The 15,455-nt window shown below is 36.9% G+C and overlaps 1 protein-coding gene across 1 annotated transcript in view; it reads right to left on the minus strand.

Annotated features, from left to right (window-relative positions):
- Positions 1-5,492: 5,492 nt before the first annotated feature.
- Positions 5,493-15,455, minus strand: part of mgat5b (alpha-1,6-mannosylglycoprotein 6-beta-N-acetylglucosaminyltransferase B) — a 62,203-nt gene continuing 52,240 nt past the window's right edge. The window contains exons 12-17 of the mRNA XM_077539062.1: positions 14,992-15,147; positions 14,753-14,899; positions 14,044-14,160; positions 11,642-11,716; positions 8,790-9,061; positions 5,493-6,163 (exon numbers count right to left, since the gene is read on the minus strand). Coding sequence (XP_077395188.1) covers positions 5,965-6,163; positions 8,790-9,061; positions 11,642-11,716; positions 14,044-14,160; positions 14,753-14,899; positions 14,992-15,147 — 966 coding nt within the window. The 3' untranslated portion in view covers positions 5,493-5,964. The remainder of the gene's footprint in view (positions 6,164-8,789; positions 9,062-11,641; positions 11,717-14,043; positions 14,161-14,752; positions 14,900-14,991; positions 15,148-15,455) is intronic.

Below are 15,455 nucleotides of genomic sequence, written 5' to 3' on the forward strand. Positions count from 1 at the left end.
CATATTCATCTCTTGATGCAGAATGCAGATGCCTCAATACTTCTGGAGTGGAAAGTACTAAGTTATTAAATGTACAAAATACAATGAATATATGGCAATATATTATACGTTACATATAATAGGATGTTGTCATTTAAAATAAAAAAATAAGTACATTACAAAATTTGTGAGGGTAAATAGTTCAGATAATGGATGGATGGGATGGCTATATAGTAAAATAAGCATTAATCATACAGTGCTGTATAATGCTCAAGCAGTGGAGTTAAGCTTTCTATTCAAGTAGTCCAGTCATAAGATTTTAGTTATGATTGCATGAAGGATCCTCACAAGAGCTTACCATAATTCCTATAATCTCCCCCTGGACAGATTTCCGCAAACAGTAAATAATAAAGAACAATTAATGGGGAGTCCTTTAGACCTTAATGATGCAAAAATGTTACACACATACAGCTACAGTCTCTGACATTCACAAATGTGCATACCTGCAATCTGTGTCGACCTCCCTCAGACACAAAGGGCTCAAAAGGACAACAATAATAAAACACAAAAATTCCCAAGGAAAAGAAATGAATGAGAACGCCGCAGGGCAACAGATAGAGCACAGCAGTACCTGCTGGTCTGGAAAAGGTCACATCATGTAGCTATTGGCAAATATGTTACATGTTAAGTGCGCCATCAGAGTCGGTCCATTCAGAGCTCCCCATGAGGGGACAAAACTTCACATTGAATGTCCCCTTCCTTCCTTGATTGCGTTCATGATTGTGTGAGTGAAATGAGAATATTCTTTATGAAAAATATATACACAGTATATAATACTGTATGTATATGCAGGTATAAGAAAATGTTTATCGGTGTCATTTAGTCCTGAGGCTATAAAAAAAAAACATTTTCATCAACAAAACATCAACATCAACATCAACAAAATACAGAACATTTATTTTTCGACTTTTCCTGATCTACCATGAACATTAAAGAAGCGACAGTGAGGACAGTGGAACAAATATAAGATTAGAAATGAGCTCCGTGTAGCTGAAAATAAATGTTTCCCACTGAGGGCACAGCTGCGGGGACATTTTGAAAAGAGATTTCCTTCAACAGCATCATAAATTGAGGAAAAAATTGAAAACGCTCAACGCCTCCGTTAACTCCCTCAACTTTACACATGCAGCAGATCTGTTTTCTTTTGATTTCTGAGGCTCAAGCCGAAGTTCAATACTGGCCAGAGTCTTACAGTTGAGGATGAGAAATTGACGTATTGTGAGATGGCGCTATCACTCAAAGAGACTCCATCATCAAAAGAGTGCAGGCTCATTTAAATCCTCTTATCTTGTGGGAAGAGCTTCAGCGGAGCAGCAGCTCAGCTGATTAGTGACACTTGCAGCCATTGTGCTTAATTTTTAATTGCTCCTTTCTAATCAAGACATATTGCCAAACACTGTTCCAGTGGACAAAAAAACTTCATAAAACATATTTATTCTGAACAATAGCATCAGTCTCTGTGTAACTGTGGATTTTAAGCACCAGGTTGCGTGCATTATTTTGACCCAGCATATCGGGTTGAAGATTGCATTTGGGCAAATATTTTTGAGTTTTGGTGTGAACTCAAGTTCATGTAAAGTCTTTATACTCCACCACTCCCGGATTAAAATGTAACACTGTTAAAAATACAAAATTGGGATCACCAGGTTAGCGCTTCATTCAATGCTGTGAAGCCAAGGCTGAAAGTTCACCACATCACATCAGTATGCTTGCACTTTTTATCACCCTATGAAAGTCGGAGGGGAGCTTGTGAGAATCATATTTCGTAGTGCAGCTCATTTGATGCAACACAAACACCCTCACGGTGATTTTGAGCTCACTTCAGCACATTTTCTAACTAACAGTGCTTTGACAAGGCTAATTTGTTTCGTGGCTACACTCATAACTCAAAAGACTCGTATCTCAAATCATCTTTCTCCAGGGAACTAAAAAAAATATCCCACAAAAAAAAAAAAAAAAAAAAAAAAAAAAAACGTCTTTGGAGAACATAATGGAAATTATGGAATAATTACCACCTAAATAAAATGATCTAATTTCACAAGAAACAATTTAGTTGAGTGACCTAAATGTAAATATGTTGGTTCAACTTAATGAATTTGTGTTACTATTACTCTATTCCCAGGAGTAGGTCCAACTAGACTTTTAAGGGTAAATATTTCATATTAGCATAATTTTCTTCCAACTTTTGATAACATTTATATAAATCATTTGTGAATTGCGTTTGAAGCTAGAAAATTCGGGTTGTTTTTAAACAGTTGCGCAAGAAGCGGCGCTAGCTAGCAGCTAGGCTAAAAACACACCCCCTAGTTACGATGCATAATGTCTATTAATTGCTTATTTTCATACACTTCTATTACAATTTTGACTTTTGTGCTGCTTGGAAATGAAACTAGAGACCTCAAGGAAGCTATTTGTGGAGAAATCTCAAAATGGACGAATAAAGTCCAACTGTCTAATATCATCCATATCTCTAGATTGATCCTGCCGACATGTGGACCCTTTTGCCGGAGCAGGTCACATTTCAACATTTTCCAATATGAATCCCACTGGCATTGACTTATGGCGATGGACAGTGGAGTGGAAGAAGGTGTGAGGAGGAGAAGGGGGGAAAGAATTAGGGGGAGGAATGGAGATCATTGCGAGTATGAAAAACAAGCGTGAGCGGCAGCACAAGCTCGAGAATCAAAGCTACATTCACTATATACATAGGTAAATAATGAATTGGTTTTAGTTGAAAATATGAACAACAATATTAATAAAGTACAGTTTAAAAACATTTTTATTCAAATAGTCTGTGATTGATGTGCCAGTTGGTCACATGATCAGTGTTGCCGGTAACGCGTTACTCAAAAAATTTGCTTTCTAAAGTAACTAATAGTCTAACGCGTTAATTTATTCTACAAAGTAGTCTGATTAAAGTTACTGTCCAGAGAATCAATGCGTTACTCCACATTTTCATGAAGAAGGCAAACTATCTCACTGTTGTAACAGTCACAAACAACTACGAAGATGAGGCAGAAGTCATTGATCACCACACTGAATTCAGCCATGGTCTGGTCATGAATGGTTTGCACATTCAAAACAAAAGTGATGATACTTTTACTACTAGTTTTATTAACCAACAGGCGCACAACACAACAAAAAAAGTGTGCATTATGGACCATAAAAGTGGTAAAAAAAAAAAATTTATTTCCATCCTCAACTGGTCCGTGAAGCATTATGGGATGAGGTCATCTCCGCCCTCTCGCCAGGGGGAGTGACGTCAGACAAGTTACGTTTTCAGTAGGGGTGGAACAAAAAAACGATTCGACCGAACCATCGTTCGTCAAGGGGAGCTAAACGACCGTATCGGTTGCGAGTGAGGCTTTATGGTTTTCATAACAATAGCAAGAGTTCTGCGCCGTGCTCTACTTGTTTTGTTTACATTTCAGTAGCATCACCATTCAAGCTACTTCCGTGTTTCCGTGCTCGCGACACGGCGCGCGCGCGCGCAACGAGTGACAACATACAAATGGAGACAGTTAGCAGAAGCCGGTGCCATACATCTCGGTATTTCCCATGGCTATCGAGTCCTCTCGGTGCACTTGTATGTCCCGGGCCGGCGTTGGTACTGCGCGCGAGCCAAAAAGAATAACTCCCGTGACGATCCAATGCATGGATTCAAACGACACAGGTATGTCCCACAGCCAACACACCAGCTAAGCTAAAAGCACACTGCAAGTATCTCATTTCTCAGTTTGTGGCTCCCTGTCAATGTCTACAACTAGCATGAGCAGCAGATAGGAGAACTGAGACGTGCCCGCGATTACGACAGCCCAAAAAACAAAATATAAACAGTAGTGATTCTGTGGTCATCATCGTGTCTCAGATTAAAAAAACAAAAAAAGATGTCATACATTAACCAAAAATGAAAGTGATGACAAAAGAAAAAAAAAGTTAAATACAAAAATTGTTGATTAAAAAGGGAAATGAACTTTTGGAAATATTTTTGCATATATTAAGTGGTTAAAATGTGTTAGATAGATTTATTGTTCCATAAGGTGGCTTCATATTTCTTTTGTCTGGACGGTAGGTTTATTTCATGTCTTAAATTTATGTTTCTGAAATACTTCACAATGTGCAAATATTCTGTTTAATTGTGTTGGTGTCTGTCTAAAGGTTAAATATTTATATTTAACATTAAATTATCAACCTTTTGTTTTCCTGATCCTTATTTTGAAGAGAAAAAACAAACAAACCAAAAAACAATTATAACTGTCAATAACTACTAATAAATATTTAAACTGATACATGTGTACACACTGGAATAGCGGAACAAACAAACAATAGAGGAATTTAGTGGATTTTCATTTTCAACCTGGATAGATTTTTATTTTTTGTTTTATAAAAAGTATTTACGTTACAAGAAGTCAAGAGAGACTGCCTATTTTGTTTTTCATTAAAAAAAACTTTATTTTCATGTTAAAAATGAACTTTCAATAAAGTATTTGGAACTCCGTTTCTACTGCATTATTTTTATGTTGAGATGGTGTTATCGGCAGCTGCTGAAAGTAACTAAAAAAGTAACTTTTAATCTAACTTAGTTACTTTTAAAATCAAGTAATCAGTAACGCAATTTAGTTACTTTTAAAACCAAGTAATCAGTAAAGTAACTAAGTTACTTTTTCAAGGTAACTGTGGCAACACTGCACATGATATGCGACAAGGAGCAAGTAGTGAGCTGGCTGTCCAAATCGCAAGACTGAATGAGGGCACTACATATTAAACAACTATATAGTGCGTGACTATATAGTGAATTAGGGGTTAGGGAACAAGAGGGGACATTCGGACAAAGCTAAAATGAAAGAGCCTCTTTGCCAGCCAGGACTCAGGAAGGGACACACAATGGTTAAAAGAGGGGCACTTCTAATTAAGAATTTGCTCACTTTGCCTCCTACTGGTTTGAGTTGTGATTTTCATTGTTAATCTTTTTTGAATTAGGCTGTGTAAGCATAATTTGGTCTTTTAAATTTGAAACTCTCATATTTTATGTTAAAACTTCAAAGCTGGAACTATGAATGCTATTTATTAGCATGACAATGGCATTTTATAGTGCTTGTGAGTATTTAGCATGACAGCACAAGTCTAACTATCCTTGGTTTTTAAGATTTCAGTCCAAAAGGTGTAACCATTTAATTCTGTTTGTTTGATGTTCAGTTAGACAATGAACTTCAAATGGGAGGAGCTATAAACAGCTTGAAGTCTCTTATTTGGTTAATCATTCAATATTGCACAAACTTCTGCTAACTGTGAATTGAAATGAATTCACTGCCACCATACAGCTCAAGTCAAAGCAAAGAAATTGGCCAAATGACAGCTCGTGTCTTGTAAGTCAGGCCATTCGTTTCTCAATGCACTGCTGCACATTTTGGTCAGATACATAGGTAAGTGTATTTTAAATTAAGATCACACAGTTGTTTTCTCTATTTATTTAAACAATTATGTACAAATACAAGACATGGAAAATAGTACATCTCAACATGGTGTGGACTTTGAGTGTATCTGATACAAATATACACTATGATGACTGAAAGGATTCACACAATATCAAGACACACACATTGAAGAATTTCAAGCATGATGTCCATCTTTCATTGCATGGGACTCGTTTGTAAGCGTATAGATCCAGGATATGGCATCTTCAATCGATAACTTTCATATGGTCCCAACGCACACACATAAATCTTTCAACTGAGACTCAAAGCCCACCATATATTAAGTACAATCATGCAAGTCCCTGAGAGGATTTTTTATTTTTTTTTAAACCTACTTTGACAGCCAAATTGTTAAGGATTTTTCACAATGGCTCCTGTCAAAACAGTTGACCAACAAGCTATCTAGTCAGAGAGAAGAATCTCTTGGTACAACAGGACCGAGTGTCTCCGGTCACAAGCAGTCTTTGCACAGGGCCACCTGCCCATCTCGATAGTCTCTACAGGGACAAAGGCGCTGGTATTTGATGCTGGCACCTGCACAGCTGAACAGCAACGGGTCCTGCTGCAGGCCACATTCTGCATGTTCTGCTGAGAAGGCGGGAAAAAGGTGATTCATCTCTGACTCCAGCCCCGCGCATTGCAAGTCCAACCTTGAAGACAAAGGTGGAGGAGACAGTGTACTTGGTAAGAATACATGTTCTTTTCAATTTGATGATGCACTGGGCAAAAATACTGGAATGGATTTTTTTGGGTGAAAACACCACTCATATTCACATCATTTACTTTTGTCTTCTTGTATAGACAAAAACAGCAAAACAAAAAACAAATACAATGGATGTCCTCCATTGGTGACTTTTAATTTGTCTTCGTTCAAATTATTGCTGGGGTTACACTGTAGCATACTAGTATTTGTATAATGTGACTTTTTATACAGCTGAAGGCACACGGAAAACCTCCAACTTGGACACTATAAAATTATCATGTATCACATGCAAGGTTATTATATTAATACTTAACAAAAACTAAAAAAAAAAAAATAATCATTCATTCATCAAATAAAAATTCCACATGGGTCTCAAAAAAAAAAAAAAAAAAAAAGGACAAGTAATTAAAACTACATAAAGGTAACTATAATTATTGCAAAATGTCGGTCATTTTCAGTTAATTTCATTTTAATTTTTAATGCATTCATTTTGATATTACTGTGCAGCCATACAAAAGAAGGTTGAATAGTTGTAGTTTTTTTTTAATAGTTGTATGCAGTTGAATTGTAGTTTGCTTGATTACACAACAGGCCTACTTAGTAGGGGTGTGAATTGCCTAGTACCTGACGATTCGATTCGTATCACGATTCACAGGTCACGATTCGATTCGATACCGATTAATCCCGATACGAATTTATAAGTCGATTGTTGCGATTTTTTTTCATTCAAATTTAGAAAATACTAATCAGTAAGCTTGTAGAGTGTAAGATTTATATGAAAATGTATTATTTATTTATCTGAAATTTCAGTCTTATAGAGGTTGTAATCTGTTTCATGTTTGAACAGCATTAAAATAAAATATTAAGGCTTAATGTTCCGTTCATATAACATTCTTCCATGCTCAAGGTGTGAATCCTAACCCGAAGTCAGACGTTTTGTTGAATATTTTGCCATTAAAAATGGAAGTTTAAAAATCGATTCACACACACACACAAAAAAAAAAAAAAAAAAAAAAAGGCAATGATGACAAGACGTTGAATCGGTAAGACTACCGAATGAACAATTCTGAGCTCTTAAAAAATAAATAAAAAAAACAAAAAAAAAAAAAACGATTTTTTTTTATTGAATCGATTCGAGAATCGCGCGATGTAGTATCGCGATATATCGCCGAATCGATTTTTTTTTAACACCCCTACTACTTAGTGTCCTTTTTTTTTATCTTGTACTTGACAAACATGACAAAAACAATACTAAAGCTATTAAAAGCTTACCAACCTTTAAAAAAAGAAAATGACTTTTTTATTGTGTACTTGACAAACACTCCATAAATGTAAAAACTAAAACTAATAAAAGCTTACCAACCTTTAACAAAAGAAAAGGAGAAAAAGAAATTAAAAACAAATTCCAAATAATTTGGGAAAAAAACTACCTACATAAAGTGAAAAAACTATTATATATTATGTATGGTATCATTTTGTACTGTCTTGCATTGTAATATTGCACCACTTAGTGGAAAGGTGTCTTTACATACAAAGCTGCAAAATTCTTACTTTTAGATCAAAGCTGGCTCGTCACATTTCTTCTGCAAAAACATAGGGTTATATTCACTAAGAATGTGCAGCGTCCGGTAATAGCGCGAAATATTGCAGCACAACTGCACCCGCAGTCTGCACCCAGTTACCAACCTATTCACTAGGGATATTGCTCTAATCATATACCGGCGCAAACAAAACTGACAGCTTGGAGCAAATTTGCAACTGATTTACCACACATGGCAATGGATTTGCGCCAAGAACATTGTTGTTATAGTAACAGTTGTGAGAAAGATGACATCAGAAAGCGAGGTTGGACCGACAGTAAGCGTTTAGAGCGCCATTAAACTGTACAGAGCAGAGAGGACGAAAATGATGTCATTCAATCAGAAAGTACAAATTATTGGTGCAGTCATTTTAAAAAATATATATTTTCAGAGGTTGGTGTGGCCGTACAGTATGCATCTGGCACGTAAAAATGATCGTAAAATGCCTCCCCGCCATTGCCGATCAGCCCGGGTTACGTTATGTGTCGCAAACTAACACGGAAATATCTCTCATGCTAACTCTGTTACACCACTTGTTAGCCAGTTAAGGATGACCCCATTTTTTTCTCCCCCCATGATCAGCTGCACATGTTGTGCAGCAAATGGCATGCACTGCTGGAGATCGAGGTTGCGACAGGTTAATACATGCTTTCCAAAAGCGTTATTTGCGTCACGCAAACGCGGTGTTGCTATTTGCGCTGGCGTTAGTGAATTAGACGCTGCATATCAATGAGTCTCATCTGCATTGTGGTGGGCATATTTTGCGTCAAATGTATGCAAATTACCTCATTTACATACGCGCAAATAATACCGGCGCACCGTGACGCAATCTGTTCGGCAGAGCACTTAGTGACGGATTTCCCAATCTGCGCGTGTTTAGTGAATTAGGTGCTCCTTAATTGCTCCATTTTTGCCGGTTAGTGCGGTGCAAACTCGAAGCAAACCTTTAGTGAATAGGCCCCATAGCGTACAGTAAACAGCAGCACATCTTACACATTAAAGGCTTCCTTAATGTTGATGAAACGATACAAGGCAGGTTCGCAGATTAACCCCGCATCTTGGCAGGCCTTCACACACGACTCGCCCTGCAGCGAAGCCAAGAGCTGCAGGGCGCCCAAGGGGGGCCAGGATGCGTAGGAGGTGATGTTGGACGCCCAAGTTAGGATGCTGGAGTTGGGCAGGAGCATGAAAGGAGCGAGTGGGCTGCCCTGCCATAACCTCGAAGCGTTTACTGGAGGAAACGGAGCTTCGGGAGAACAAAAGTCCTGCGGAGCAGATGAAATGACTCTGATCAGCCGTTATATGGATTACAATGCAATTGAAACCTGCCAGTGCAGATAAAGTGAGTGATGGCAAATGGCATATTTAGATGAGCAAATTGCCCAGCATTTGGACAACTGATAGGAGAAATAATAAACTAACCATGACAACACAAAAGGTGTTTGGCAGATCTGACAAGTGCTTGTCAAGCTTCCAAGCAATAATGTGAATGTGGTTATTCCGCCCAACAACAAATGAGAATTGAAAGCTGAATTACGTTCCTGTGAGAGCCAAGATTAGATTCCCTCCCTCCAGCTCGAGCTATTCATAAGACTCAGGTAATAACATTTTTCTGACATGTCCCTCTTGCCTCCAGAGCCGTTTATTAAAGCGCCTCAAGCACCCACAGGCAAGAAAGGACTGGCTAACAATCTCCCTACATCTCCTGCTCTTCCATCCTTAAAACAAAAAGAGGCAGACATTTTTATTGAAACAACCAACATGTAGGCATGCTCATTTGGATGATGAAATAGTCTGCATGCAAATTCATAGCTTCGGCATTTAGTGTGACATATTTCCCTTTTAAACAGCCATTCATTTGATCAGATACACAAAAACAAAGTTGAACCTTACCGTTCACAGTCACACATTGTTTTAATAGTTAAACAACAAAATAATGTATTGACCAAAGTGTTTTAATTATATGGTGTTTAACAATTACTAAAATAATGTGTAAAAAAGGATGACAGGACAATATGAATTAGTCACATCTTTGCAGTTTCTGCAGGAATCATCAAAATGTAATTGATTTATTTTTAATGCTGTTTTTAATGCAACTTAAAACTATTTTAATGCCCACTATATAGATCAGTGGTGTCCAAACTCGGTCCTCGAGGGCCAGAGTCCTGCAGGTTTTGGATGTTTCCATACTCCAATGCACCTGTTTCCAATGAACAGGATCGTTATCAGGCTTATGCAGAGCTTGCTGATGAGCCTCAGGTGTGTTGGAGAAGGGAAACATCCAATACCTGCAGGACTCAGGCCCTCGAGGACCCAGTTTGGACACCACTAGTTTATTATATATTAGGGTTGTCAGTCAATTACAATTTTTAATTGTAATTATTCATATGATTTCCATTGTTAATTCAAGATTAATCACAAAATAATTACACATTATATCTGTTCTAAATGTACAAAAAATATATTTTTCAAGTTTTTCACATTCTTACGGATTAACATAAAAGTGGATAAATATGATTACCATATCCAAATGTGGTTGTACCTTTTAGTTAATTGAAATAGTAATTTTGTACTAATTCATAAAGTTACAGTTAACAGTTACGGTTAAAAGGAGTGTGAAGCATTATGAGTCATAGATTTGTGTTGAGGTAAATGTTACTGCCACTAGGCAGCATTAGTGTTTCATGTTGGATGTTGGTGACAGGTACTCTACATTTTTTAGTTCAAATTCAGAGCAATTGATATTTGTAACATGAAGCACCTCGCGGACTCTCGGCCATTTTGGACATTGTAAACTACAAGTCACCAGTCCCCACAATTAGATATAGTTTTATCACATTGATGATTGCTAAATTCTGTTCTGACATCTTTACACAATATTGTATGCAAAGTAAAGCATGAATAACAATTGTATTTAAATTTGTAATGCCTCTTGACATTTTATTTAACGCTTGCTAATGCCAATTAAGGCCTTCATTTTGGCAAAATACGTTTACTGACTTTTAATGCATGTTCATGACCCACGGACACCTTGTTCTTATGAATTATCCAATTCAAAATTCTTATTTCATTATTTAAAAAAAGAAATGGAGACAGAAAGAAGTGAAACTTATATCTGCCCCGATCAAAAAAAAAAAAAAGGTCAACACAAGATAAACGACAGTAAGCAAAATGATTTAACAGCATCACATTGTGTTAGATATATTTTTTCCAGTAATTTTATTTTTGTACCTTTTAAAAAAAAAATAAAAAATACAAATGTACTGAGATTATTTTGTTTTTAATCCAGACTGTTTCACAAACTGACACCTTGAATTGAAATACATCGTTCTTTTTCTTTTGTTCTGCATTTAAGTTTGGAAGAAAAAAAAAATCTGTTCCCCTTGATTTGTACTCACTTTCCCTTTTTTTTTTTTTTTTAAACAAAATTTGATTTGCATGTTAATTGGTAAGATTTCATGATGGGCTTTATAAATTATTTTAAGGCGGTTAAACACCATCTTCGTTAATTTTTAGTTGTATAAATTTTGGATTAGTGTGATCTCTGTATCCACATCTGAAAACAACACGAATAGCACGTTTCTGTAAAAGAATTATGTTCATGAATCACCCTATTTAAACATGTAACTGGACTCTTGCAATTGTTTTATGAAAATACCAACAAATTTCTGTTTTACGCAGCAAAATAAACTAAAACAACAATGACCAAATACCTATCTGATAAAATCTGCGTAAAGGGCGGATTTACACGGACTTATACCAGAAAACATGGGGGTTGCCCACTGTTGTGGACAGTGACTATAGACAAACTTATATTTTTGCATAAGTAAGCACGTTGAACCCACCTGGTTCTGAATGTAGGCGTGGACTCTCTCCAGCATGCCCTCACAGGTGTACTCGTACGGCAAAAAAGGCTCCACCTGCAAACAGACGTGAAGCCCAGCTGAAGGAACAGTGGACCCAGAGAGTGTTTTGTTTTCTAGACTGAACCAAGCCAGCGTAATTACTGTCACTGAGCAAGGCAGTTAATCAACACTGACATATTCATTAGCGTAATTGTGAAAGGCTTATATCGTTCCATGCGCTTCATATTAAAATCAATGACCTAATACATCACAGGGGACGGCTTTGAAAATCGATTTCATTATTTTAGTGACGACTTCATCAATATGTCAAAAACATAGATTAAAGTGACGAGGTCCTGAGTCCTTCTGGGGCGGTTATGAGCGTCGCTGTCAGAGTCTGTCAATCACCGGTTCGCTGTTGATGGCACATACATTGAAATTCATCATGAGAACTCTGATCGATACTTTGGCCTTTTTAGGTTTCTTTCTTTTTCATTTTTTTTTAATGCTAAGACAGATCATAAGAGACAGGGAAGCACACTTATGTAAAAGTGCATTACAACGTAATAATTCAGGAATTCAGGCTATTTGAAATGATGAAGTGTTAAATATAATTGTTAACACATGGGTATAAAAGTTGTTCGCTCTAATTAATTACATGCGGTACACTTTAGCTTTTTTCCCAAATAAGATAATAAATAATTCTGATATCAGCATTTTGCCAATCACAGTGGAAAAATTCACAACCTGCACTCATTCCTTAATGATCATTACTGTATGTACTAAACACTTTATTATGCAAACTCACTATATGTTGTGGCTCATAACTTCTATTAGGAAAGTGACATGATCTATTGAGGGTGTGGTTGCAGTGAGGACCCTGCAGATCATTATATTTTAGCTTTATAGAGTTGTTTTAATGAAGTCCAGGCAGTTATTTGATTCTCCAGGCCTTTGACCTGTTGCTAATGTTCTCTCAAAGGCTTTAGCCACAATAATTAGCTGATGACGCCGGTGAAGCAATTACACAGTTAGCCTCATATTTCCTATGGGAGTTCATAGAGACCACGGCTGAAATTTATGGACAGGTATGTCAACAAGTTAGCCATATTATTTTAATTTCTAGTAAACACATTTTTTCCCTCTTAAAAAAATAAATAAAAATCAACCGTGCCCATTATACTTGTACTGAGAAAGAAGGAAAATGAAAAAAAATGTAATGCATCAAACATTGTACAGTATAGCAGTATATTGATACATTTTTGTGAAGATGAAGATGAAATAATTTGTCCCCAAAGCAATCAGAAATATAAAAACATTTGTGAGCATATTATAATACATACAATCACTCACTATAACTCACTATAAGACTGAATTAATTAAACAAATATCCATTCTTTAACTAATTATTTTTACGAGTGGAATTGATTTTGCTATGGCATATTCAACATTTATGTATCGTTTATTAGAAAAGTCATACTCCACATTGCATTTCAGCATTTCATTCAATGAAAGCTTGTGAGGAAAATGTTATACATGACACAATCTGGAACGATAAAGCCTAATTTGTAGGTGTGACTACAGCAAGTGAAGCAATGCTTTAAATTGGCCTCAATTCTGATGTGGCGCTCTACCATAGTTTGCATGCAGAGATGCTGTCAAGCGACTGGCAAATTCAGAAAACAGCAAGTCAGCATTTTTCTATATTCTTAATGCCGCGATGAAGAGCTGCGTTAAAAGGCTGACGGCTTCAAAGTGGCTCAAACATGAAGAAGAGAACAAAACCTCTCATTTTCTCAAGATGTAAGTGCAATTTCTACTGCCAAAGCTCACAATATACGAGGGTATCATATGTGTTTAATGAGCAGGGGTGCACAGTCAATTCTGTAGTCAATTTGACTCTAGTTAGATAGGGACCAAATAAACTCAAGTTTTAGAGTAATATTTACACTTGAAAGAGAGTAAAATAAAGAATTCGTAAAAATAAAAAATAAAAGTGACTCAGGGTAGGAAGAAACTCACGACCTTCAGCTTGGGAGACAGCTGATCTACTCCCTGTTAGTATATTGCTCATGTCAGCTGCAGCTGATTCCATGATTGCATGGAATCTTCCTAATTCCAACAGACCAAAAACGATCTTTGGTCTCTTGGCGAAAAGCAAACTGTAGGAGGGGCATAGTTCAGGTGGTAGTGTTGCAGTCTCCCAGGATGAAGGTCGTGAGTTCGTACCTTAACCCTTGAGTGAGTTATATTTATTTATTTTTCATTTTACTCTCGTCCTAGTATAAATCTTAGTTTACTCTAAAAGTGAGTCTTTTTGGTCCCTATCTAAATAGTCAAAATTGACTCTAACAGAGTCAAATGTACACTACGGAATTAACTGTATGGGGTTGCAAACATACGTTGATCTTCATGATGTCACGGATGGCTGCATCAAACTCTTCTGAGTTATTGAAGTCAACTGTAATGACGTGAGGCCTGCCGATGTACTGCTCGGCATAGGGATGCTGAGAGGACACCTGAAAGAGGTACACAAAATAAATAGCCTTTGGATGCTGCTGAAGTAAAAGTATACAATAATCTCCCCCCTCTAAATTTATAATGTGTTTTGTTAAAGAATTATTTTTTTACATGAACTAATTTGCTCCCAACAACATATAAAAATGTTCTATTTCAAATATTGTCATTGTCCCAAAAACATATTTATATGTTTATATGTTTTTTTTTTCTGCTTTGATGCAGCCTCTGACCTGAAGAAGTCGCTTGCTTAAAGAAATGGTAGTTATTTAAAAAAAAAAGAAGAAAAAAAAAAAGAAGAGGCCAGCAGGTGGCGGCAGAGTATAAGAGATCAACCAGGGGCCTGTTGCAACAAGCCCTTTTCCTCAGTGTTTTAAACATATTTGTGAATAATGATTAAATTTAGCTATATTCTAATGCTAATTGCTGCAAAACGGAAATGGATAGAAATATACTTTTTTTTTCCTGATGAAGGAAGAGACTTTAATCTTTGTAAAACAACCGGGAGTGAAGAGGGTTGCTTCAGTAAAAATGGCTGGGAGTGAATGAGTTAACTGTGAATGTAGATAGTCAATACTAAGAAATGTTACATACCTCCCTGGAAGTGGGCTTTCCTCTGAAGAACTCATGATTGAGAGAACTGTGAGGAGGAGTAAACTTAGGCTGCAGAAAGATGCAGCCATTAGCAATGGCTTCCAAAGGAGCAGGGCCTTCATACGGGAAGCCAAATCCAATAAACAGCTTTTAAGGGGAAATGAAGAAGCAGGGGGGAAAAAGATGAATTTGGAATCCATAAACAATGTATTCAATTGATTTTCATTTCAAAGATTCACCTTCGCCTTGCGAAGGAGCTGCTGGAGTTCCTGCTGAGGTAGAAGGCCGTGGTTCTTCACAAAGGCGGGCACCTCTGGGGGACGCTGGGTTTCATAGTACACTGTCCCATGGATCTCCATGTGGCGATGCAGGATGGACAGGAACGTTTCCTTACCCTTTCAGGTATATCACATTGAGGAAAAACATTGTTACAGAAATGAAAATGGGGGAAACAATTCATGAATTGATTGAATGAGGTGTCCAAAAGACTTTTGTCCTTCAAGTATATTGTACCTATTGACTGTATATATATATTTCCTCACTGTAATAAGTTGAACTCTTTGATCAGCACTATACAGCAAAATATAAAAGTGGAAAGAGAAAAACACCCAAAGGGTGTACATGAGAGCGAAAAGCATTGATGGATTGTTTGAATCAAATGGAAGTTAAATGGAGCGGACTGACTGAGGGACATAATTGTCTC

This window comes from Festucalex cinctus, chromosome 1 (assembly GCF_051991245.1).
Source record: "Festucalex cinctus isolate MCC-2025b chromosome 1, RoL_Fcin_1.0, whole genome shotgun sequence".
Taxonomy (NCBI): Eukaryota; Metazoa; Chordata; class Actinopteri; order Syngnathiformes; family Syngnathidae; genus Festucalex; species Festucalex cinctus.